The sequence below is a fragment of the Cucurbita pepo genome, chromosome LG15 (genome assembly GCF_002806865.2).
Source record: "Cucurbita pepo subsp. pepo cultivar mu-cu-16 chromosome LG15, ASM280686v2, whole genome shotgun sequence".
NCBI lineage: Eukaryota > Viridiplantae > Streptophyta > Magnoliopsida > Cucurbitales > Cucurbitaceae > Cucurbita > Cucurbita pepo.
The window spans coordinates 2927013-2954670 of record NC_036652.1 but is presented as its reverse complement, the minus strand read 5'-3'; the positions used below and the strand labels follow the sequence as shown (position 1 = coordinate 2954670).

The following is a 27658-nucleotide window of genomic DNA, read 5'->3' as shown; positions in this document are numbered from 1 at the left end:
TGATATGATAAGATGTATGATATGCATGACATACAATAAGATATTTTGACATGATACACAACTCCGAAATTACATGAAAAGTTATGATAATGATATGATATGAAGGAAAAGACTAGAGGGGTTGTCATACATGATAATGAAAAAGAAAAAATGTTGGGACCTCATGCATCATTGTGTGTGTACATGCATTAAGGAATACCCCATTTTTACGGTGGTATGGACGCATGGTTATCATAATGTTATGATGAAAACGATCATTATGTTTATCACAATGCTGCGACAGTCAGGCAGGAAAACGATCATTATGTTTAACCTAATGTTGTGACGGTCGCTATTCCTAAACGGGTGTTTGGCATCAACAGCTACCAGAGAATGCTCGCCCTACAAGAAAGAAGCCCAGGAAGTGTGCGAACCGACTGGTGGGTCCATACTCGCACATGTGGACCGTGTGTAGAACAGTAAACACACATCCAATTAACCCGTTTATGATAGTCGCCTAAGGAATATAGAATGATACGATAGATCTCACTCATGATTGTGTGTGTTTGTATGTAACCCCTGGGGTTACTAATTATTTCTTAAAATACTCCAGCGACATGCTAATTCAATTTCAGGTAACGACAAGGCATCCCTATACTGTTGACGACGGCATCACAATTCGAGGCCATGACACATGCATTGGGTAGTTATACTTATTTTCTTAGACTTAGGTTACAATATGGTACTTTAATTTTAACGCTTATTTATACGTCAATTGGAGAAATGAACAAATTATTTTATAGGGGTGTGAAAATCTCTCCCTGGTAGACCATTTTGAGGAGCATAAAGAGAAGAATATGTAATAGGGATAGATTTGGGCGGTTACATAAATAGTGGGGGGTTTGAGTCAAAACGTTGACGCTACAGTAATAGAGGAGGAGAGAGAATGATTGGTGTGGCATTGATGGTTGGTGTGGTGTTTCTCACTCTGTAATGCGTGTTTGGATATTTGCTCATTTGTTATCATCTTTCCTTTTTCTTCTCTCTTTTTACTCCTTCCTTGGATGTATTCCATTCAATGAATAATTATCTCACCTCGTCGTTCATTATTATCTCACCTTTCTTCGTTTTTTCAATCCTGCTTGGAAGCTCCATGTCCAGGTAGGTAGGTGTTCGGTGTTTCATTCTACTCTCCGATTCCTATTTTTGCTTTCGTCTTTTCAGCTTTTTTTTTTTGCTTCATGTGTTGCTGCAGTTTTTTGAGGTTGAAAAATGGTGTTTATTGCAGGAAGGAGGTTTTGGAACTTGAATCATTGCAGTTTTCGAATTCAGAAGCTTAACGAGGTCCGTTCAGGAAAGTACCGAATCCATTGGTTTTGATAAATTAGGAGATCTGAGAATCAGGATTCCAAGTATTGGAATCGATCGTGTTGATTGATCTCTCGCATTGAGTTTTAGGGCTGTAAAATCGAACAATCGGTTTACTTCTGATTTGCTCGATGTTCTTCTTCTGAATACGATCATGGAGAATAGTTCCAAAGAAATATCGTTAGAGAAGCAGAAAAGCTTTAAAGGATTGATGGAGAAGCAGAAGAGCTTTCGGATGGTTATGGAGAGGCAACTAAGTTTCATGGGCGGCGAGAGGAAGAAAGCCAAGGAATCGCCTGGGAAGCGTGGGGATTCACCGCTTCACTTAGCAGCACGAGGTGGAAATTTAGCGAGAGTCAAAGAGATTCTTCAGAATTGTGAGGATAAAAACGAGTCAAATTGTTTATTGTCAAAGCAGAATCAAGAAGGTGAGACTCCTCTTTATGCAGCCGCTGAAAATGGGCATGACCTCGTCGTTGCAGAGATGTCGAAATATTTGGACCTTGAGACTGCATTTATGGCTGCCAGAAATGGATTTGATGCCTTCCACGTTGCTGCAAAGCATGGCCATCGCAGTAAGAACCTCTATCACATTCAATCGTAATAACAAGCATTAATAATATCAATGACTTCAGGGATGCCAATTGCTTGATAAATGTCTGTTTACGTAGCTCTTCTTTTATCAACTGCTAAATAGTCTTTGGCTTTATGATTGATTCATCAAATAGCCCTATACTCCGTTTGTTTTCTTAAATTGAAAAAGTATATATGTTCTTTTGGTTGATCATGGAAGCATCAAGGTGCCTTTTGTTGAGGATTGTTGGGAGGGAGGCCCACGTTGGCTAATTTAGGGAATGACCATGGGTTTGTACGTAAGGAATACATCTTCATTGGTATGAGGCCTTTTGGATAAGCCCAAAGCAAAACCATGAAAGCTTATGCTCAAAGTAGACAATATCATACCACTGTGGAGGTTCATGATTCCTAACATGGTATCAGAGTTATGCCCTTAACTTAGGTATGTCAATAGAATCCTCAAATGTCGAACAAAGAAGTTGGGACCCTTGAAAGTTTAGTCAAAAGTGACTCACGTGTTGAACAAAGGGTGTACTTTGTTCGAGGGCTCTAGAGAAGGAGTTGAACCTCGATTAAGGAGAAATTGTTCAAGGGCTCCATAGACCTCAGAGGAGGCTCTATGGTGTACTTTGTTCGAGGGGAGGATTGTTGAGGATTATTGGAAAAGGAGTCCTACATCGGCTAATTAAGGAGTTGATCATGGGTTTTTAAGTAAGGAATACATCTCCATTGGTATGAAGCCTTTTGGGGAAGCCCAAAGTAAAGCCATGAGAGTTTATGTTCAAAGTGGACAATATCATACCATTGTGGAGAGTCGTGATTCCTAACACCTTTATTATAGGGTTGCATCTCAATTAATGATTTATGAACAAAACTAGGAAGCACTGACATGTTAGTGTAAAATTGATACATTTTGAGAGTGAAATTCAAACATGTTATTATAAGCGTTATTGACTTGAAATTTCCTAAACAAATTGGATTTGGATGTAATTCGGCTATTGAATTTTTTGCATATAATTACCTGTACCTTTCTCTTTTGGGATTTGCTTTTTTGACTTTTGACCGAAGTTGTATCAACTTTTCCAATTTATCAACTGGAAAGCTGAAATAATAAATGGAGAATCACCAGATAGATATCTTCTTCCTTAGGACATTTCCCTTGATAGAAATTTTCTGCTGTTTTCCTTATAGTTTCATCTCTTTTTAATGTAATCTGATTGAATAAATATTGCAGAGGTGTTGCAGGAACTTCTTGATGTATTCCCCAACTTGGCCATGACCACAGACTCGGTCAACTCAACCGCTTTGCATACGGCAGCTATGCAGGGGCACCTTGATGTGGTAACTCTCCTCCTCGAAACGGACTCAGAACTTACTATGATAGCTCGAAACAATGGTAAGACCGTCCTTCACTCAGCTGCCAGGATGGGCCATGTTGAAGTTGTAAAATTGTTAGTAACCAAGGACCCAAGCCTCGGTTTTCGAACGGACAAAAAGGGCCAAACCCCATTGCACATGGCTGTAAAAGGGCAGAACGAGAGGATTGTGATGGAGTTACTAAGACCTGATCCTTCAGTTTTGACTCTGGAAGATAACAAGGGAAATACCGCGTTACACATTGCTGTATCGAAGAGACGAACTGAGGTCAACAATCTATCTTGTTTATGTTTATACTTGCAATAAGTGTTCAATTCATGCTAATTTTGCTTCATAACTTTGATATGGCATGATACTTACTACACATGACGCTTGATTTAATGAGACAATTATCCTACCATGTGTTGTCAACATAATTGGGTTCTCTGAGATTAAGTTTAGCAATAGGTAATTATCGCATTTGGTGTCTCGTAATTTTTTTTAACCAATTACTTGGATAGATGGGGGTTGAATCTTGATCAACTTCAATTTCTAGTCGTGGACCAAGCCACGACTAGAAAACGTGCAAGACGAGACTTAGGGACTTATAAAATGCCACCCAAGTTGGAAAAGGACAAAGGCACAACAGAGAATTCATATCCTCCAAAAGTCTTGCACAACATTCCCTAGTTTGGACTCAACCTGAGAGTTTAAAACTTTGATGACATCAACAGTGTTGATTTCTGCACACACACACTAACAACCAAGGAAAAAGATCTAAACCTTCTTTGAGACTTTCAACTTCAAATGTTTAGCCAGAAAAAGAGATTGAGGTCGAGAAGAGAAGGCCAAATGGGATAGCAAGGATCTAATGAGAGAATCGTAAAAGATTAAAAGAACAATGACAATAATGTTTCCTATACTTATAATTAAGGTAAAGAGAGATGCAAAATCCATTTAGTCAAACAGAAATGTTCCACATACCAAGACTGCCTTTGTTCATTTCTTTCCACATTTTATCAAATGAGGCCAACCTTTTTCAGACATTCCCCCAAAAAATTGCTCACCAGTTTCTCCATCCTTCTTGCTACAAATGTAGGAACCCGAAATATTGACAAGAAATAGTGAGAAACTGAAGACTTGGCCTACCTTTTATAGACTAGAAGGTCTTGTAAAAACCATTCCTAGAACTTTTTTGACATTTGTTTCCAAACATAGGCTCGATTTTGATCAAGTGGAAGACCCAAAGAACTTATAGGTAGCTGGGCGAATACACGCTTAAAGTTTTACTTTCCGTGCTGTAAACCTTATCATCCTTAAGACACTGAAGTTAGGAACATTTGTATGTAATACTACTATAATACTTGAGGCCATCCTCCCAAAGTTGCAGTGGACTACATTAAGGCACCTATATGACTCGATTTTCCTTTTTAACGATTGAAGATTGTATTTTCCATAAATTGCAAGTTGCGTTTTGTACTTGATCTAATTGATCCTAAATATTCTCAGTCGTGGTCCATTCTCTTCCTTGAAAAGCCTTCTTTTGAGATCATCCACAACCAAGGTCAAAAGAAATGACTTCCTCATGTTAACATGATTGATAATTAGTCAATAGCCATTCGAGTACACGAGCACTTGTTTGTGGATGCCTCCCGCTGCAAAGGCTCCTTGGTAAAGGATCATTGTAGAGGGAACTACCAATCTCTTATCTAGGCTTATGAATTATGTTATACAGTCCTTTGAAACAGAAAAAAAAAAAAAATAGACTTATACAGATTGGTCCCTGAGGCTACTAATGGGCTGAAATTCTTCACATTAACTGCTTTGTCTCATAAGACTATAAAAGTCTCGTTAGATGATGACTAAAAAACTTACCCCATAAAGTTTCGAAGAACTCTAAAACCTCTCCCAATTGCTCGAATAAAAAGAAAATGAAAGACTATCAGTGTAATGACTCAAGCTTACTGCTAGTAGATATTGTCTTCTTTAGACTTTCCCTTTCGGACTTCTCCTCAAAATTTTTAAGACGCGTCTGCTAGAGAGAGGTTTCCATACCCTTATAAAGAATGTTTCATTCTCCTCTCCAACTGATGTGAGAACTCACAATTAGGACCGGTACATAAAGATGACCCTTTTAATTTCTTTTAATTTGGTGTACTAAGCAAGCTACTCCTTAAACTCTTAATTGAATGCCACGGAAGATTATCTTGAGAAGGTCTCATCTCCTTAGCTAGAGCGGCATATGAAGATGAGAAAAAACTAGCAATTTCCCTTTTTAACTCCTCTTAAGCATTTTCTATTGTATATCAAGTTTAATGTTGAGGTGCATGTTTTATATCTAAATTGGTCTGATTTCGAGATGTTTTATATCGTTGCAGAATATTCGTTGCCTAATATCTGTTAATGGTATCAACATCAATGCCATCAACAAGAATGGAGATACCCCACTAGACATTGTGGAAAAATTTGGATCTTCAGAACTTGTAACCATCTTGAAGGAAGCAGGGGCAGTCAATTCCAAAGACCAGGGAAAACCCCCAAGTGCAGCCAAGCAACTTAAGCAAACAGTTAGTGACATAAAGCATGATGTTGAATCCCAACTACAACAGACCCGCCAAACTGGTTTTCGGGTTCATAGAATCGCTAAAAGGTTAAAGAAACTTCACATTAGTGGCCTCAATAATGCCATAAACTCTGCAACTGTTGTGGCTGTTCTCATTGCAACTGTTGCTTTCGCGGCCATATTCACCGTACCCGGCCAGTTTGTCGAGCAGGAAACGAAAGGTCTTACTCTGGGACAAGCACATATTGCTACGAACGCAGCTTTCGTCGTTTTCATGATCTCCGACAGCTTGGCGTTGTTCATTTCCCTGGCAGTTGTAGTCGTCCAGACATCCGTGGTCGTGATTGAACAGAAAGCAAAGAGACAGCTTGTTTTTGTGATTAACAAGCTCATGTGGTTGGCTTGTCTCTTCATTTCAGTTGCCTTCATTTCAATCACATATGTAGTTGTTGGCTCAAACCACAAGTGGCTTGCCATTAGTGCAACCGTGATCGGTAGCACAATAATGCTTACAACAATTGGCTCAATGTGCTATTGCGTCGTTCAACACAGGATGGAGGAGTCGAAGTTGAGAAGTATTAAGCGAGGCGAGAGCAGGTCTCGTTCTTATTCCATGTCGGTCGTAGCGTCCGAATCGGAGTTGTTGAATAACGAATACAAAAGGATGTATGCTCTTTAAGATGATCGATTGCCACTCATACGATTAATCAATAGGTGCCAGTCTTCAACAGCTATGAAGCTGAAGACATGCAACTAGGAACATGGATTATGATGTTTTAGCATCATGCTCAAAGAAAAGCATAGCATTGAGGATAATAAATGCTAGAAATTTGATGCAGACCATATCCAGATATTAGAAGAGTATGGTAACAGATCAGTTATGAATATGTATATGCATATCGACCATTGCAAGATGACGATGGTGTTGAGACCGGTGTCGTAGCCGGTCCATGTATTTGGCACAAGTACACGGTTGTATTGGGCGCTGCAAGTGATCGATACCCCATCGTCATGTACTCGGTTTGTAGATATTCCATTGAATCTTCATACCATCCCATCTCGTACTGGTTTTATAGATGTCTAAATATGTTTCCTGGATGCCTGAATATCACTTTTCACAACAGGGAGCATTTTTTTTCTTCCCTATTATTTTGGTTTCTTTTTAAAATTGTTTGTTCTTATTTTGATTTAGGCTTATTTATGTTCTATTGATCAGCTGATCAATAAGTAAATAACAGGGAACTTGTGGGGGAAATTTTGAGCTTAAAAAACTGATCTCTCTCTCTCTATCAAACACCCTCCTTGAGCCCATAGACGATTACAATGCCCCTGCCTTGGGTCTACCGGTAAGGTTTTCACGGAAGAATGACTAAAACAGAAACATAACAATTGGAGTTTTAAGTGATGATATTGTCAAGTCCGAACCACAAATATTGCTTAAACTAAATAGCTAGCTAATACTCTAATTATTTTAGAAGAAACGATCTTTATTTAACCCTTTTTGACAATCAAATTCTTCTAACACTACATTCAGGTATTTGTGTAGCCACCTAAACCGCGTTCATAGTCACTCCCCATTGATCATTGAAAGACGCTAGACCGTCCCGACCGTCATGACCCATGTAAGCAACCATTATGGGGACGAACTACTTTGGTAATGCTATTTTCGATCTTTTTTGTTCATCATTGTTAACCATGGTTTGGATTACCCACTTGTTTTGGCCTCAGATTGTTTTAGTGCATTTTGTAGCAAGAGTTGATGACATTTTAGCAGATTTTCAGCGTGTAAACTATGTTTGAATCTCTTCTTGAACTTGCTATGGGTTTTGGGTTATAAGCTTTGGTTTTACTTGTGCTTAGGATTGGGCGATTGGTTGAGGTCGAGAGACTAAATTTTGAGTAGAATACTAGTTTGGGTAAATTCTCTAAGCATGTTTGGTTGAGGGTAAAATTGTTACGGTAGTTTTTTGTCTCAAAATTTTGGCATTAGTTTTAAGATTTTGTTTTAGGTTTGAACTCAAAAAATGCATCTCCTTCGCGTGTGCGATAGCTCTACCAGGCGTGGCGCTGGCGTGCAAGCGAAGCGCTATTGGCAGCAATAAATAGCTCAGTGAGCGATAATTGATTCAGTCCCCACCTCTGAAAGCAGAAGGAAGGCAGTGCCCTTGATTGTTCCAGAGAAAAGGACATGGCGCACCAGAACCGTGACATCCAGCAGCAGCATCTTTGTTATGTCATGTATGTACTTGTTAAGTTCTTTGGAAATATTAGTTATGGGATCTCATGCATGAATGTGCATGACATGTAATATCATGACAAATATATTGACAATAACTCATCTATTATTATAAGACACGGAACGAGTGAGACTTGATTTGATACCATTAACTGGGTGCCAATGGTTTGTTGGTGGATGCGAGCCTTGGGTTCATGTGTTGGATCAAACCTGACTCAATGACCTATAAGCTTCTTCTCCTTCGTTCATTTTCTACAAAATTGTTCCTCTCTTCTCGATGATTCTCTTGCGATGTTTTATTTTCTATGAAAACACTCTTTAAAATGTAGCCAAGAACGATGACCATGAGAAATTTTTAAGATAAATAATAAAAAATAGTTTAGATCAATATTCATGGATGGTCGTGTGTTAATGAGAGAAATAGTCACTAGTTATTGAAACAAATAGTCATGATTGATAAGTGGTTTATAATGTGAATGTTAATAATGCGTGCTATAATTTATATGATAAGTACTTCTATATTGCAACATGTCACTAAATTATTATTTTTATATGTGGGATTTCAGTCATGAATTACTTTTCTTCTGAATTACTTTTCTTCTCACCAATTTTTCGTACATACAATCATGATTTATTTATACGTGTTCCCTTTGCACAAGCGCATGCATGCCCATAGTTAAATATAGAAACAATGAATGCTTGCCTAGTGAGTTTACATGCATGTGCATGAGCCGTGTGGAATGAAAGTAATATACACCTAACTTACTTTTCTTGTCACCAATTTTTCGCATGCATACAATCATGATTTATTTATACATGTTCCCTTTACACAAGCGCATGCATGCCCGGTTAAATCTAGAAACTATGAATGCTTGCCTAGTGGGTTTTTATACATGTGCATGGGCCGTGTGTAATGGAAGTAATATACACCTAAATTACTTTTCTTGTCACCAATTTTTCGTATGCATACAATCATGATTTATTTATACATATTCCCGAGCGCATGCATGCCCATGGTTAAATCTAGAAACTATGAATGCTCGCCTAGTGAATTTATATGCATGTGCATGGCCCGTGTGTATGAAAGTAATATACACCTAAATTTTAGGGAAAAAAGAAGTATATCCTTAAAATAGTTAGGTTTTAGGTCCCACCAGACATGATAGTCACAAGTGATAGTAGACAAAAACAGCCCAAGGAACATCTTTCAAATGAGTAAAATCAATGTCAAAATCAAAGATACAGCTAAAGGCTTAATTCTATCCAAAACCAATTTCAAAGTTTCCCCCACAAGAACAATATAGCAAAAAGCAGTTCAGAGTTGGGGGAATTAAGATAGATATCCACCAAAGCATGGCTCTAGTTCTTCTAAAGGACACAACGAACTAAGAACAACTAAAGCATTTATGGGTCCTCAATGTTCAAGATGGAAAACATATTCGGTCAAGCGCTGCAATTTACTGGAATCTAACTTCTGCTCTCTCCCAATTTCTTGTTTCTTCACGGTCAACATTTCAGAAGCAACATCAACAATCCATCCTCGCCTTGTTACATCTGCAAATACAAAACACCCCTTATTGTTTGTAAACTAGCCATAAGGGATGTGGGAAACACCTAACGTACATCATCCAAGTAACATAACCATTTCAAAACCAGCTTACTTACAGGAACACTTCTGTCGTACAAATTATTTAACAATTACTATCTCGAACTACAAAACAGCACTTGTTTGCAAGAAAAAACAGGCCAATATCGAGATAATTTAAGTAATAAAGGTCTTGCTATACAAAGTCTTGCATCACCGGACAGGTTCGCGGGTCAATGTTTTTACCCGCCCCGATCGGTAGCAGCTGGGTTTCTCCCCAAATCAAAAGCAAAATGGTCTGTCTCCCCCCAGTGTTGGGGTGGCAGTGGTGCATTCTATGTACTTGGTGACAATTTTCTCTACTACTCTTGATTGTAGCATCATAATTTAGGCTCTCATCTTGATGAAAATCACATAAAAAAGGAGGGTCGTCTTATTAATGAATAATCAACCGAAATACAGCTACAGGTACACGTATTTATAGGCATTGAATAGACATAACATCCTTAACAGCTCCAACAGCTACAAATAACCAATTAAGAGCGACCTCCAAAAGCTGCTAGAACTCATAACAAACGGCTTAAACATAAAGAACTAGCTTATGAAGTCTAGCTTAAACGAATAGAAAAAATGGCTCATAAACCCCTACGTCACAGCTTCTTAGGATACGACTTCGATGCCAAAGAAATCTTAACGAATTTAGTAACATCCTAAGGTGGTTTACACTTACAAGTCTTCAACTTTACATTTAAGAACTTTAGCAAAGAACTGGAAGTGGGAGATAGGAACTCTACCAGGAGGAGGTTTTACTTCTGGTCCAGGATTTAGTCATCAAAATCAAAAACACATCTGAAACTCCAGGTACGAAAAATGCTTAACTTATTACTACGATACTACTTTAAAGACTTATACCGAAATTGCTGGACTTTTTTCCTCTCCATAAGACAAAACCTTTGCACCTAACTTACCCAAAACATCTGTACTTCTTCAGGGAGACTAACATGTCTTTGAAACAATCACTAAAGGAAAGATAAGAGATTGGCTATGGAAGACTTGTGTCGTTGTGGCTCATTAAACACGCTGCCTTTTAAGACCCAACCAAAAGCAAATCAAAAGATTTACTTTCAATGGAGATCAAGCATTTTGTAAAGACCATAGTAGGTAGCAGATAAGACACGATTAGACAAAAACATAGCTGACAAGGAACAAGGATGGAGAGGACATGACCAAAACTCCCTCCTTGACCCAAGACTTGTTGAGAGAATTGTTGAAAATTGCACACAATGAAAATGACTTTTTTTAATCAACAAACAACTTTTCATTGATATAAAGGGAAATGTTCGAACGATACAAACTCCCACAGGGAGCGAAAAAGAAAAAAGAACAAGAACTTACAACAATTACAATAAAATGAAAACGGCTGAGAAACAAAAAAGACCCGACATGAACCAATACTAGTAAAAAGCTTGCCAAAATTCCTTCTCCAAAAGACGATCCGACAAACCAACTCAATTCCACCAAGGCACGACATGAAGGTCAATAAAAACAAAGTTGTTGAACCAAGGAACCCATCCCTCTGGAAACTACACAACGTGCCAAAAAAAGGAATACCAAAGCACCTGAGATACTCTCAGAACTGAAACACCTAAGATACTCTGAGGACTGAAACCCCAAACTAGATAAAAACAATCGAGGAACTAATAGTAAAGAAGTTGCAACTGAAACTATAGGAAAAGAAACCGCCTATAAAAGAAGCATTACACTAAAACTTCCAAAAAATGAAGTGACGAAATGAGACCCTATGAAACCTTGAAAAAAATTGCCCTTAAGATGTTGAAGGGATTTTACGTAATTCAAGACCACAAGCTTTAATAAAAAAGGCACATTTTCTAGGCACTAATCTGGAGGAAGAATCTTTTTATCTTTTCTTGAAATAGAAACTCAAAAGCGTGGGAAAGTGGGTCTTCAATCACCGAAAGGGATTCAACAACAAAGTTAAACTAAACAGTATTCTGCACTGCTTAGTTTAACTTTAGATACAACAACAAAGTCGTCACACCGAAAGGGATGAAGAGGATTTGAAGGGTCTTTCATTGAATAGATGACACCATGTATCAAAATTGAATTTTTATGGCTACAAGGATTGTGGATTGAAGACTTTGAAGGAGCAATTGTTGTTAAGTTCTAACTACCCACTTGTCTTACAGAGGAGACCAAGAGATGTGAACAATTTTGTTCAACTAAATCAAGATCCATAGTATTAACCTCGGTGGGTGAATGGGAAGAAATGATAGGCTCACTTTTCCAAGAATAGCACGAGGAATAAGCTGCAAAGTAACAATGTTTAACCTCTTTAACCCTCAAGGGTTTTGAGAACTTGAGAGCTTTAATGGATGCATTGAAAGGGGGCTTATGAATCTCAAAAGGCACATCATAGGAAGAATGCTCGTAAAAATGGCAGGGAACTCTAAAGATTCTCAGATTGTTGATGACCATACAGACTAGACTCATTAGAAACATCAATTCTTGGTTCAGCGAATGCAATGTCACCTATCGGAACTGAAACTAGAGGATGATCAATTACACCATTGTTCACATTAAACTCCATCCTCCATGACTAGGTGACCAAAGGGTTAGAAGGTAGTCAATATTTATTTGAATCAATACCGACTGTGTGTATGTAGATATACATACATATATATCTTTATGATATAAAATGATCAATAGATTAAGGCCCAAAGAAAAATACAACCTAGCGGCTGGGGTAGGGAGAACCCCTGCCCAAGAGACTACAAAAACAAGGCCTAGGTTAATAAAGAAGCTTACAATTTTTGGCTTCTTCCTCATTCATTCCCAAGAAGTGAGCTGCATCACGGATGCTTATTGTAGAATATGCCGACACCAACAACTGAAACATTCTCCTTCTGTAAAGATCTACAACATGAAAACAAAAAGTATTTTCATGTGCAAGATTCATATCATAATTTTAAAATTCTTGTTGTTTTTTGTGCAACAACTTCTCATTATTATTCTTAGATTGATTTGTTGGATTGAAGTCTCTTTCTATAGCTTTTTCGATCTCCTTTTATGTTGGATTTTTTTTTTTTTTTTATATGCCCTAGTCTGTTATTTCATTCTGCCCAACAAAGCTCGATTTCTTACCCAAAAAAAAAATTATGGTTATGTTTGGGAAGAAAATAGGAGAAAATGGCATACCAGAACTAGCCTCCGTGTTCCATCTTGAAGATGTGAGGAATAAGAAATTATCACCACAAGTGCAGACAATGTGTTATTTCTTCATAATAAATGGAAAAGGCATCGTATTGTCATTATCGAAGGATTTTTTTCTTCTGAAGGTGCCGATGACATTAAGTGAGTCAAGAAGTAGTATGGAGAAGAGGGGTGTAGATTTTTCTAAAAAGTTTGGATTAATTTTGATTCTAATTTCAAGTGGAAGAAAAAAAGAGGATCTCAAAGGTCTGGGGCAGAAATTAAGTAGAAGTTATGGGGTGTTTCTCAAATCTTTTGATGGAGTTTATATAAATTTACAAGCAACTTTCATATTACCAATGAAATGTATTGTTGCCATGGAAAGGGAGAAAGTTAAAGAAACTTGCCTGAAAATGCAACTAATAGGCCCTGAACTTCTTGACACCAATCAAATCCATGAATAGCCTCATACACGCCCCTATGGTCCTGAATCCATAGCTTTTGGGCAATTTTCCAAACGGCAACCAGTTCTGGTCGGTTTTCTTTTATAGTGGAAGGTATTGATTTCCAGAAAAATCGAGCACTATTGCTGCAAGAAACCACTAAACAGTTAACAGTCAGCTGATAATCCACAAATCCAGATAAGGAAACTCAATTTCAACCAAGAGTTTCGATACGAACACTACAAAATTACTAGAACATCCAACAACAAAAATTGAATGGAAGAAGAAACAAGGGAAAATGAAGGAACAAAACAAATCCAAAAACAAAGACTGAACAATGAATCTAAGATAAAATCTATAAATAATTTACATATGGACCAATGTTTTTTGAAACAAATAACTCCAAAGTAACACTATAGAGCCCTAAGAACAAGTTAACTATATTTCTTAGACAAATCAACAGGACAGTTTTGACCATATTGTTCTTTCGTTTCCGAAACACTCCCAAGGAAAACTGAACACAATGTTAAACTCTCACATTGATTAAGACTTCCATGGGAGGCAGTAATCAATGAAAACATGACCGAACACATTGAAATGAGCCAAAAAGTAGAATGGCGCTTAAAATCCAGATCAAAAGACAAGAACCACAAAACATTCCGACATAACAGTGCAGTGCCATAATCAATCCACCTAAAATTTTGTTCATGATTTGAAACGAAATAATTAAGACATCAAGGAAAATGATCTTACATGTCATCGACGTAAAGGTAGCCAAGAAAATGGATCACGTAAGGCCATTCATCCTGATAATCAACGCCCTCGGCTGCAGCCTGATCAAGTAATGTAAATTTTAAGAAACCGGAGAGGAAAAATCAGGTGAGGGGGAAGAAATTAAAGGTGAAGAAAATGAAAAAGTGAGAAATTCAGTTGCCTGGAGCATTAGGTCGTCGCAAATATCAGCGATCTTTTCGTAAGATTTGAAAGCCAAAGCCTCAGTGAGACGAGCAAAATCCATGATTGTTCTCTGCCCTCTGCTCGTCTTCTCCTCTTCCCGTTCTGCTACGAACGCTCCATCTCTACTTCTTTATTAAACATTTCATTTAACAATTCAGTTATTTAATTTTAAAAAAAAAAAAATTTTAAAAAAAAAAATAATATATATATATATATATATATATATATATATATATATATGAAAATTCAGACTAAATTAATAAAAATATTCCTAAATTTTATGGTTTTTTTAAAAAAAAAAAATTAAAATTTTCAAAACTTTTACTAATATTTTAAACTTTCGAGAAAGTAATTTACATTAATTTTAGATGAAAATTATTAATATTTTATTTTTAAAAGATCATCAAATTTTTAACAGTAAAGCTTTACTTCGAGATCTTTTAAAAGATTGAATTTGAATTAGGAGAGTTTTGGAATTAAACGATATACTTTTCTACACGATGCTCACCATCGTGAATCTAATTTTCTGATACGTGGCATTTTCGTAATTTTTTCAAAGTTCAAGGATACTTTGGTAATTTGCCACTTTTTAAAATATTTTATTATTATTTTTTAGATTTTTTTTTTTTTTCTTTTTAATTCTTTAACCTTTCATAAAATCCATTCCAAATAAAAGTAACCTAAGACACATGACCATATTAGTTGGGAACCAAGATGAGTGAGATGCAAAATTGCGTTGAGAGGCTTTAGCACCGAGTAGAAACATAACTTGACTTTGTGTAGTGGCAAGTCAATTGGTTCGCAGATGATTGAACATGCACGTGCAGGCGACAAGTGTGGCGGAACTAGCTTGGACTCTACACAAGTTGTGTTCGGTGGGCAAAGACAAATCTTGCTTAAGGTCTGACGAAGTCACAACGGTAGGCAAAAAATGTATATATATCATACAACTGTGTCACATTACATATCATTTAGAGGTATTATGCATCATACAACATGTAAGTCACAACAAGATTCATAACATAACATAAGCATCTCATAAACTAACTTTCAATATAACATAAGTCGTAACATAACATAGCATAACCTAAGTCATAACATAATACACGTCATCCAGTCATAAAATACGGCATGTCCACGGGGCCAGAGCACGTTACGTTCATACTTTATTCAATTCATTCAACTAAACCAATAGCAAGATCACTTACTTAGTTGGCCTAAACGGAAATCACTAGCTCTCTTCATGCCAGCTTAAAGTTGCTCCTTGAAATCTAATTCTAACTAAGCAGTCCCGAAGAGTTACATGTTTAATAAAAAGCCTTTTAAATAAAACAACGAAAAAAATTAAAATAGACATAAGTAAAATAAAACAGAAATACCCTATGCTAACCTATAGTCTACAAAATTAAATACAACTACTCTATGCATGTGTCATGGTCTTCTAAGTTGCGATGTCAACGTGAGGTATAGAGGAGGCTTGTTGTAATAGTCCAAAAATAAATAAATAAATAATAATATTAATAAAAAAAAAAAATGGTACCTCGTATCTATTACCTCTCCCAATTATCTCTCCTCAATCTGAGAAAACAAAAATGTCAGATTTACTTTGAGTAGAATGAAAATGACTTTCAACAAGTAGATGTTTACAGATTTAACTGGAGAGATTTTGCTCTATTATTACGGTAAATCATATACGAGGTCTCCTTTTACTTTATAGTTAATATTTTAGGCCTTACAAGAAAAAAGGAAAAATTTAATCAAATAAATACATAGTTGTAAAAAGGGAAATTTACAGGATAGATAAATGAAATTTAACGGAGTAAAAAAGAAAATTTGGTGAACATAATTTAAAATAAATACGGCCGTGGAAAAAATGAAAATTTTAAGAGAAAAAATGGATGATTTGGTGAACAAATGGTTTTTGTCGTGCAGTTCAAGAATAAAACTTATCAAAGAATTAAAAGAAGGAAAAACAGATGAAATATGAGTCTTTTATTGTCCGTACTATTCAAGTATAAATGGATGACATCAGTCTAAGCTAATTAAGTAAGTGACCTTGCTATAAGATAGGCTAGATATTGTATAAGTTATGATGATGTATGAGTTGTATCATTTGATGCTGTATACTAGTATATGACGATGCATAAGTATATGATGATGTATGAGTTATGATGCTTGATGATGTGCATAATATATATAGTTTGAGATATGACTTACTTGATCTGCTTTATCACTTTATGGCAATATGATGAATATGGTGATTGCATGACGTTTGTCTTAATATATTGATGTTTTCTATACTAAACATGCTATATGATGACGAGTGTCATGTTGCATCATGTCGATAGACTGACATAGGACACAATCCTAAGAGCATGAAAATGATATTAATATGAATATCCAACGAACATGTGTTACTTAATGTAACAAAGAAATGAGACTAGAGGGTTGTGTCAGAAGAGACGATAAGATGGAATTTGGAGGGACCTCATGCATATTATATGTTCATAAGCATACAAATACTTACCTAGAGACGATGAGTGCAGACGCGCATAATATGATGATGATGATGTTATAAAGAGCATGGCACTATGGGGTTTCGCTGGACTTCGCACGTCACTATAGATTAGCTTGACCAGAGGGTGTGCGAGTCCCTTGAGGATTCACACTCGCACTTGTGGATCATGTGTAGTAACACATCCAATTTGTTGAGACTAGAGTCCACCACTAGAGTCTTGGAATTTTTGCCCTAAAGCCTCGTAATTAATTATTTAGTTTTTAACAATAATTTTAGCCTCGTAATTAATTATTTAGTTTTTAACAATAATCTTATTGTTTTATTTGTAACTTAATTGTTATCTACGGTATGAAAATTCAAGGTTATTAATGTAATCTTGAACAGTATGTGGTGACATACAAAAGGATTGTGTTCAAGTAATAACCTAAAGAGTCTATAGTATATGGATAAAGTTGGGTGTCTTATCCTAGTAACACTATTGATACGGCCCACGTTGTAATCGTTACAAATGATTTGATCTAAATCGTTCATTTGGAGACATGTAAGTGGGGGTATACTATACAATGAGTTTGTATAAGACTGGACCAAGAAATATTTAATCTCTCCTTATAAATCAGTTAATTGAGAAGATTAATATTTCACATGATGATCATATGCAACTCGATCTTAATCTTGAGTGAGTTATGAACTCTTGCCTATGAGGGCTTGTGCTTTAATTTACATGGGTGAGAATGACTCTTTAATCGATTCAATATGCCTACCATTTTGGGGACTTAACCAAATAGGGAATTAGGAACATAATATCATGAAATGGAATTCCTTCCTTTCCATATAAGGAAAGTAGATGAGTTGTTCTCTTAAGTACTGATTTCGAGACTTGAACAATGGGCCCCACCCTCTCATTGGTCCGAGAGGGACTTGATCTATGATTGGATCATAAACAAATTGTTCATTAGAGAATCAGTGGTACTTAAGGTGAAAAATGCAATTACAAGGGTAAAACGGACTTTTGACCCGACTGTAATTATGAACAACTCGTGGAGGATCGACTTGCTTGTAATGATTATATCAATGGACATAACTTGTCCTACAGCGCATAAGAATGCAACTCTAGGTCTATAGTGGAGTGACCTATGGTTAATAAATGAAAATTGATTAATTAAAGAGTTTAATTAATTAATTTTGTATCATTGAAACTTATAATCTCTAGGTCTATAAGGCTCCTTTGCTACCTAAGTTCAATTTATTTAAAAGAAAATTTAAAGAGTATTTGATATATTAAATAATTAGCGAAAATATATTTAATTTGAAGGGTTAAAATTAATATTTAATATATTAAATAGGTTAAATATAAACGAGAAAAATATATTAATTTAAATGTTGAAATTAATATTTAATATATTAGGTATATTAAGAGAAAAATATATTTATTGTATTTAATACCATTAAATATTAAATCAATTAATGTATTTTTATACATTAAATAAAAATATATTTGAAATTGGAATGATAAACAGAATAATCATTTTCCTTTTCATAATGTACGCGTCAGTAACCATCGTAAATTGAAAAAAATTTTGATGCATGAGGCCCCAACATTTATCATTTATTAAATCATGTAAATCAACCCTTTTTATCTTTCTTCATATCGTATCATTTTACAACATAGCCTTTAAGACATGTAACGGGGTTGAATACCGTATCATTCATATTATACATCGTATTATGCCGTATCATGTACATAATATATTCTTCAACATATCATATTATATCATGCACGTATCATATCATAAGCATGTCAAAACATGTATTATATCGCCAAACGTGTTACCCCAAAATATATATCATATCATCAACACATCGCATCATATCACGTGTCATAACATTAACATATCATATCATATCATATCATAGTCATATCATTTCATAACCGTTTCACATATATCAAGCATATGACACATGCAGAACCACGAGGCACGTGTCATCATAAAAACATAAACTTCTAATCATGTCGATAGTAAAGTTACTTACCTAATTAGCTTAAGTTGGTGTCACCAATTTATCCGTAATGAAAGTTCGATTTTGTCTTTTGAAATTCAAGTCAACTTATGTAAGCTCATGACATCAATTTCAAGCTCAAACTTCTACAAAAACTATTTCCCTAAATTTTAAAAGACTTAATGGTTCACGTGTTAGACTTCATGCAAACATTAAAGGCTAAATTTTAAAAGACTTAATAAAANAAAAAAAAAAAAAAAAAAAAAAAAAAAAAAAAAAAAAAAAAAAAAAAAAAAAAAAAAAAAAAAAAAAAAAAAAAAAAAAAAAAAAAAAAAAAAAAACAAACGACCGACTTATTCCTCTTTATATTGCTTTATAAGCAATCGAGTATGTTGCGTCTTGCCTCCGTCTAATACTTACCCTTCGTCTCACTGTCAACGGACGTGCTCTCTAATGGCGAAATCAACTTCCTCCTGCAAAAATCGAAGATTCCGGACTTCCGTCTTCTCCGATTCTGAAATCGACGTCGCAATACAGCTTCTTCATCTAAGCGAAGACTCCGATTACCTCGCCAACACCATCGCCTCCTCTACCAGTTGCAGCGATGACAAATCAGTCGCCTCCGCCACCAGCGCCACCAACGCTGCTGGAATGGAAGACGATGGAAGCCACAGCAGCAGCCGCCGCGGAGCCACTCTCGTGCCTACAACCTCTCTGATAGAAGACATCTTCGAGGAAATCGGAGACAGTTCGAATCGGAGGCGGAGGAAGCGTCGGTCGCGTTCGGTTTACGAGATTTACAAATTGACGAAGCCTTTTATCTCCGTGAAATAAATTGATGAAGAATCGCGGAGCGGAAATCGAATATGTATCTCTCTAACCTTTCGTTCGCTAATTTTCCTGAATCGAAACCTAACTCTGTGTTTGTGTTTGTGCATATTTGTGTATGTAAAGTTAGAAATCGTTTTGAGCACTTTTCTGCCTTTTTTGCGTGCTATTTAACGCTCTATTTAACTTTTTCGTTGCTGGTTCACTGGAAGATGTGCAGAAGATATATTGTGTGCGATCATTGCTTGTGTATTTCGCTGCTTTTTCTTAAACTCCTTTTCCTGTGAAGTTTTTGTTAAGATGAACACAGTAGTTGTTAGCGCTTGAAGAATGTGGATCAATTGAAAATTTGATTGAATGCTTGAATTTGATTTGTAAAATCAACTATTGCATTATCATTACCTGGTTATGCTTGAATGTGGATCAATTGAAGATTTGATTGAATGCTTGGATCAAATTGAAGACTTCCTCTTTCTCTTTTTTTCTGTTGGTGAACAAGGAATTTGTGGATGAAGATAAGTTTGCTGGAAGTTGCTGTAAATGACTGACTTGGTTCTTGAGTTGACAAAGATCGCTGAATATGCCCCTAAATTTGCACCACTAAATATAATATGCCCAAGAATTTAGTAGCCCAAATTTACTTTATTCCGATCGATTTACCCCTACCTTCATTTTCATTTGAAGTTACTTCTAGTTATTGAAAATGAATAATTGAATCCCACTCTTTACATTCATTTCATTATTTCAAATGGGTTATTATGATTCTATTTGGTGATCCATTTTTCATTTTATATTTATATTGTTGTGAAAACTTAAGTATATGAATGAAAGCGATCTTGAGAAACTTTATGAATTTTTTTTTAAATAAGAAGTGCATACGCGATCATATACGAGAGGGAATCCTAATTCGAAATCCAAATATAAATTTGAATTTGGTCTCACATCTTTAATATATTTTTTCAAAATTTTAAATCAGATCAATCAAATTGAAACCTAAAGATATTGGTTTTGTAATTTATTCTTGATTCATTATTTTTTTATGAGCATGGTTTAATATGTTAAATACTCATATTCTATTCTACCTAATTAATAGAAATTTAATTATGAATTAATTTTAATAGAGTCCGGTAATTAATATCTTCCTGATAGGATCCTCCTATTATTCATATTTAATTTAATATCAAAATATATCCATTCATTAATATTTTCTAAAATTTAATTTAAACCGTTTCACCCAACAAAAATTAATTATTAATTATTATTTTATAAAAAACAAAACTCAAACATATTGAAAAGTGGGAGGGCCTGGTAACGCCACGTGTACGCTCTTTATTCCTCCTAGTGTACGGCTAGATCAAGGTGTGAGGTTTTTGAAAAATTATTTAAAATTTTGTTTATGTTGTCTCATAAAATAAGATTTTAAAATAGAATGTCTGATTTCAATAATTTTATTAAGTTATTTAATTTCAGGTAATTAATTGTTGTTGACTATTTTATTTTTATTAGATTAGATTATTAAATTAATTATTAAATAATTAAAAATTAAATTAATTTTTATTTATGTACCTTAAATTTTAGATTTTTAAATTTATTTGGTAATGAATCTTAATAAATGTATTTTCAAATAAATAATTTTAATAAAATTGTATAAAATTTTAATGGTAAATATTTAGTACAATTTATATTTTAAAAATTAAATATTGTATAGGGTGAAGTAAATTATATTAAATAAGATATATAATTTATTAATAAAATATATATGGTTGAAGAAGTGTAACTCTAGAATACTTAATTAATTTTTATTAATTATAGTTTATTATTATTAATTTTATTTTTAATCAATTAATTATAATTTAACATAAAAAGATATCTAATTAAAAAAAGAAAATAAAAGAGTTATAAAAGAAAAAGAAACCATACTAATTTGTTTTTTTTTTTATTTTTATTGATGTCTTAATCTTTTTTTTCTTTTTTTTTTTTTTCTTTTGGAAAAGGATGGATTTTGTAATCATGTGAGAAATGTGGGTTTTCTCTTTTACCACCCTTTATTAATTTGTTTTTATTTTTATTTGTAATTTTACTTTGAATATAGTTAATTAATTAATTAACTAATAATCTGTCTTTACCAAAATTAAAACATTTAATTATTTGACTAGAATAAATCAATAAAATTTTATTTAAAAAATATATTTAATTCATATTTACAACTAAAGAAATGAATTAATTATTTACTAAGATTATTAAATAATCCTATCAATATATTAAGTATAATTAATTAGTTAAGTATTACTAATTAATGTGTAACGACCTACAAGTCGAGATATTAAGCAACAAATTGCCACGTAAAAAGAAAGTTTTAAAATATAAAATCGAAAGTTACAAACAAAACATGCTATTATTATGATATATTTTTTAAAAAAGTACCGACTATATACAACCTACTTTAAACTTTGCACGGGCGTATCTAAACAACTCTAAAGTCCCACGGCTCAATCTCACCGACACCAAAGTCATGCTATTTTGTTACCATCCAAACAAAAAAGGTAACAAAAATGAGTATAAAAATACTCAATAAGTAGCATGCTTGTAAGTTATTAAGCTAAATTCATGACTATCGAGAACAAGAATATGACACAAGAGAGAGCGACCTTCATGTCTGTCGACACTACATGGTCCTTTGCCCTGCTTTGGTAAGTTCACGACTAAAAAGCAGTTGGAAACTTTCTAATTGTATCCACGTAGTGTTTGTGAGGCACTCTTAAATGTGCTTGTGCTCTACTGAATCTAACGTATGGTAATGGTCCTTATTGCTAGTGACGAGGTACAATGTAGAAGATTGTTAAACAACCCTCTTGAAATTACCACGACGTACAAATACATGATATACATAAAATATAATATAACGCATGCAAGCCTAAATCACATGAACTGTACCTACAAGCAAGTCTTGCACCACCAATCTGCATCTTGTAACCCGCATCTTGTAACCCGTAAACTTAGAAAATGATACTTTACTATATCGGATACTTATAACCCGTCCAACCAAGTTATCCAAGCTTAATTTCAACATAGTTCAGACGATAACGAACAACAATACACGTCATCTAATTTGGGTCTAATTTTAATCAACATAATTTAACAAAATTGAGCATAAAAGACAGGTGAGGAAAGAGTTGACAATTTCTGAATTATACAATTGAAAATTTTAAATTTCGATCGTTGGATCTATGGTATGAAAATTGGATGGCGGAGATTAATGGGTGAGATTATGGAAGGGATATGATGTTAGAAAGGAAAGGAATGGATATTTCAGCCACTAAAAATAGATGCCCCATACGTGTAAGCAAAGATAGAGAGACTAGCCACGATCTTGACACGTTTCCCGACAAGCCTTAAGGAAAACTCGAGTTTTATGTATAATTTTTCGTCTAGCTTTCTGGTTTCATCGGACCTTAGGTAATATTTGCCTTCGCCAATGGAACATAGCTCACGTGTAAGTTCGGCCATAAGCGTGCCCGTGCGTGCATGTTTAATAGCTTGCAACCGATTTGACTTACCTCTGACCTAGGCTAAGTCATTAGGTTCGACCTTGTCTCTACTTGGGGCCAAGGTCTCCCACATGCAATATTACATCTTATCTTGTCATCTTGGTCCCCAACTAACATGGCCACATATCTTGATGTCTTCCCAAGTTTTGGGATGTCATAGGTCATCACAGCTCACATGGACATGTTCATTGAGAACGGATCATGTGTCTTTCATATCATCGGTGCCTCCCAAAGATCCATCCATTTGGGTTCTATCGAGGCAGGGACCCTTTCGTGTCCATGCTAAGTCATTTACGAAAATTGTATTGGATAGCGGGTGCATGTTTCAACCTCCAACACATGGGTGGGGGTACAATGTTGGCACACCCATGTCGTTCGAGACTGACCTTGAAACACCTAATTCAAATGAAAAAATCTGACACATTTATCTCGCAATGCTCGCCCACACTCTAATTCACATATGTATCACAAGGTAGCTCGCTTGGGCAACATGATCCAGAGGTGGTGGAGAGCTGACACCATGCCCCCTGAGGTACATGCTGAGACATTTTTGGTTTAGTAGGAGTAAACATGTTTTTAACAAACGGTTATATAATCTCATGGAGCGTCTGTCTGGTGTTCGATTGACACCAAATTTTTCGAGTATTGATATTTCATATAGATGAACTTAACTCCTGAGCTGCATGCCCAAAATCCTTTCAAAATCTTGACTTTCGAGGCTAAGGCCCGAGGCCATACCTAGCTTTTATTAAGCCTATCTTTAACACTCATGTCGATATCGTTGCCTCTATCTTGCTTATACCTCATATTGGCTTTAATGCACAATTTATATGGTATGTTGGATGATGCATCGTCCTCCTCAATCACATCATGACACTTATCTTGTCTCAGTTTCGCGTGGCCGGCCGGTTGAGTGCCACTTCTATATTGCCACCTTGTCTTGTCTACACATGAAGGTCAAAACCTACTCTCTTCATAATATGGTTGTAAACTTCACATCAATCATGTGAGTTTCACACACACTTTCACACATGAGGTACTGCATGATTTTCTCGGATATCTACTAGTTGTTTTTTTTGTTTTTTTTTTGTTGTTGGAACATAATTAGTCAGAACACTTCCATCTTGTACATTGTCACAATCCAATTTTTTTAGGATTCGAATCTCAGACCATAGTGAAAAAGACGGGCAAAAGTAAGTAAAATAAATATAAAAATATTGTAAAATGTTGCGTAGTTTAAAAACGAACAACACCACAAGGTATATCGAAATCAATTGAAACTCGTGTTGTTCAAAATTTATAACAAATCAGGGATGAGAAAACAAGATACAAATAGACACCCGTGACGAATCCCTCTATGATCCTGCAACTCTTGAACGTTTTCCCCACCTCAATTGACAATTAGCAAACAACTGAAAAATAAATGTAGAATAGAGTGCGTGTAAAAAATAGCTAGTAAGCAATCTAGTTGTGGGCTTTCATTACATTCAATTTTTGTAAATCACCACAGGCTTTTCTCTCGGCTCGAGAAAGTTTGGGCCTAGCTTCTACAACTATCTCAGCTTTTGGAAATGCCTCAAAGTTTTGAGCAATTCTCTTGTCTATGTCACAAACCCATTTTAGGTATGGAGGTTGCTCACCCATTTTTAGCGTTACGAGTCTACTGGACAATATAATGTGATATGTTTGCCAAAACTCGGGGGTCTTTCTGTGGAAACCTTCACGAACAATCGTCGTTTTTTTATGGTTTCTTTGGCTCTAAGGTTAACTATTTTTTTTGTTCCTTTGACTGCTTCTTCACAATAGTGAATGACCAGTAGCTTGGGTTGAGGACCTCATCATATCTAATAGGACAGGATGATTTTATCTCATCTAAACATAATTTGTATAAGAGTAGTCGGTGACTCTTAGTATAGGACCATAAAGTCACACTAAATTTGGGGAAGCAACTCCATGTGCCAACCAACTATTAAATTTAAATGTGTGGTTTCTCGTCTATCTCAGAAGAATTTACGGTAGCACAACCTTGTGTAGAAGGCTCGACGTCATTTCCACATGCTAGTGACACTCTCATGAGCTAAACTACCCTATGTAGTCCCTACTCTCCTCTCAAGATCGATTTACGAGATCTAACAAGTTTCTACACATATCCAATATACGTCAAGCTCAATGGTACGAGTTCTTGAATACCTATCACTGGGCAAGGACACTACTTGGCCCAACCTTGGTCACAAAATAGTGCTAATGAGGCATCCGAGGAAATAAGAAATACTATTAGCTCTAATTATATCGCTCACGCTACTAGTAAGCCTGACAAATTTATTTGTTCATCCTTAGATGTCGTGGAGGTTTATTGGTTCTTAGGGCGTTTAGACGATTTAAATCTTGAACTCTCATTTTCAGGAGACTTAGGACATAACATTTACATGGCCGGACATGTCATAATCCCTTACATAACCTTTACATGACAGGAGATAGCATTTCTTTTCAATCATAACATGATATAATGAATTCGGTCGGTTTCTCTCTTTCTCCCTTGCAGATCTGTTTCCGACAATAATTTTATTAAAATCATTTAGTTGAGAATAATTATTGAGATTTATTAAAAAAATAACTCAAAAACGTAAAATTAATTAAAAATATTTTAATAACCTAACTTAATAAAAATAAGATAGTTATTGAAAATATTTATGTGAAATTAAGTATGAAAAATGGAGCCCCACGTGCGTAAAGGAGATGGGGAAAACGTGGTAAAAAACACGAATCACATGTGTGAGGAGCCACGCGTGCATGAGTTTTTTTAAAATAAATAAATAATCAAAAAACATCACCACGCGTCATAATATGGTTTGTTTATGTTTCCACGTCATTGCCTCACACATAAGTACAATGTAACCGTAGTGGTCATGTCATCAAATGACATTTATACCCATGCTATATGCCCATATTTACTTTTTTCGAATAATTTTCTCTTCCATTTATACTAGGGTTGTACGTTCAACCCGGACCAACCCAACCCGAAATATAAGGGTTGGGTTGGATTGGATTAGCATTTCGGGTAGGGTTGGGTTCATTTTTCTGAATCTGAACTAAATCGGTTCGATTTCGGATTCATGGGTAAAATCTTCCTATATTAAATGAGTTTGCAAAAGTGGTATTGAATCCAGTCCAGTGATACTCACGCCTGAGTCACATGTTTCTGTTCTTTATTTAATATACTTTTATTTTTTTGTTACTTTAATCAATTCTAAAAAAATATATATGGTTCTCTTTTTGTTACTTCTTGAAGTAGGTTAATATGTTATCATTTTCGCTCGTTATTTTTTATTGAATTTATTATTATTATTATTATTATTTTTGTCAATAATTATAGATTGATTTGTGTATTGCTCGTTAAAACTAAAAAAAATTTGACAACTCAACCGGACCCAACTCGAACTCAACCTGAAAATAGAGGGTTGGGTTGGGTTGGGTTGTGAAAAGTTTCGGGTTGGGTTGGGTTACCAATCCAACCAACCCGAACTTTTGGGTTGGGTCAAAAAAATCCCCCAACTCGATCCAACCCGGACCATGTACACCCCTAATTTATACCCATAGAGATATTCATTTATACGGTAGAGCGAGATATCCATTTGAAAAATCATTTTTTAAAAAATAAATTAAAAAAAATGGAAAAAATTTCATAGGGTAGGGTGGAGAATCCAATCGCCAATCCAAACAAAATTAAATAGTAATTTAACGGGGACAGGGCTGGAAAATGTTTAATTGTCCCCGATCGATCGACATCTCTATATATATGTTCATATGTACCTTCATTCCTCTACCATCTCCAACTTTATTTGATTTATCCTTTTCGATTCACATTTAATTTTCAAACAATTTACCTTATTTTAAAATATCAATCTCATTTCTTTATTTTTTTACAAAATTATCATAATATTGTTCGCCTACCTACTCAATTATTACACTGATCTCGTAAATTTATACGGACTATGAATACATAACGTCCCACCATGGGTTCATATTGTTTTTAAATAAGTACTTAAAAGTTAAAATCATTCATAAAAATAATTCAATCTACTAAAGTTAGTGTGTTACTTTTGGGTCCCCTAACCCTTATTCTATCCAATTGGCCTACTCCCTTTTGCCACACCTCCTTAATTCAATTGGCTTCTCAAATTAATTTTTAATTAACATAATTAACCACAAATATTGTGCTACGTTAACTTAACGTAGCACAATATTTTAACTATTTATTATTCAGATTTTAGCTATCGTATTTATTATTTCTTGTAATGGATGATCATTATGTAAATTTAATCAGTAATTAACCAACAACCGTGGTGGTTATATAGTTATTAGATAATTACTGGATGAATTTAAAAAGAAATATTATTGAACATTAAGGAAGATTTCATTACATAATTTTCCCTTGGACCAACGTAAATTTATTTGTAGAACTCATGCAATATTAGAGATAAAAACAACCCCAT

The 27658-nt window shown here is 35.0% G+C and overlaps 2 protein-coding genes across 4 annotated transcripts; one reads left to right on the top strand and one right to left on the bottom strand.

Annotated features, from left to right (window-relative positions):
* The first annotated feature begins 981 nt into the window (after window positions 1-981).
* Window positions 982-6991, top strand: LOC111811609 (ankyrin repeat-containing protein At5g02620-like). Of its 3 annotated transcripts, none has more exons than XM_023698543.1 (4): window positions 982-1140; window positions 1268-1922; window positions 3158-3567; window positions 5658-6991. In XM_023698543.1, the coding sequence occupies exons 2-4, from the start codon at window positions 1502-1504 to the stop codon at window positions 6519-6521; spliced, it is 1695 nt and encodes a 564-aa protein (XP_023554311.1). In that variant the 5' UTR covers window positions 982-1140; window positions 1268-1501; the 3' UTR covers window positions 6522-6991. The 3 variants fall into 3 exon arrangements, with proteins under 3 accessions (XP_023554311.1, XP_023554312.1, XP_023554310.1); XM_023698544.1 differs by having other exon boundaries at window positions 1235-1922; XM_023698542.1 differs by having other exon boundaries at window positions 982-1144.
* A 2263-nt stretch (window positions 6992-9254) lies between these two features.
* Window positions 9255-14403, bottom strand: LOC111811133 (COP9 signalosome complex subunit 8-like). Its single transcript, XM_023697873.1, has 5 exons — window positions 14251-14403; window positions 14070-14149; window positions 13281-13462; window positions 12490-12597; window positions 9255-9632 (listed from the first exon to the last, which is right to left on the bottom strand). Exons 1-5 carry the CDS (start codon window positions 14332-14334, stop codon window positions 9493-9495), a joined length of 594 nt encoding a protein of 197 aa, XP_023553641.1. The 5' UTR covers window positions 14335-14403; the 3' UTR covers window positions 9255-9492.
* Window positions 14404-27658: the final 13255 nt, after the last annotated feature.

Coding starts and splice junctions, on each gene's coding strand:
- LOC111811609 (XM_023698543.1), top strand. CDS start 1,502: ATGGAGAATAGTTCCAAAGAAATATCGTTAGAGAAGCAGAAAAGCTTT. Junction 1,923..3,157: donor TGCAAAGCATGGCCATCGCA/GTAAGAACCTCT, acceptor TAAATATTGCAG/AGGTGTTGCAGGAACTTCTT. Junction 3,568..5,657: donor TATCGAAGAGACGAACTGAG/GTCAACAATCTA, acceptor ATATCGTTGCAG/AATATTCGTTGCCTAATATC.
- LOC111811133 (XM_023697873.1), bottom strand. CDS start 14,334: ATGGATTTTGCTCGTCTCACTGAGGCTTTGGCTTTCAAATCTTACGAA. Junction 12,598..13,280: donor CCTATTAGTTGCATTTTCAG/GCAAGTTTCTTT, acceptor TTCATGTTGTAG/ATCTTTACAGAAGGAGAATG. Junction 9,633..12,489: donor TGAGGAAGAAGCCAAAAATT/GTAAGCTTCTTT, acceptor TTGTATTTGCAG/ATGTAACAAGGCGAGGATGG.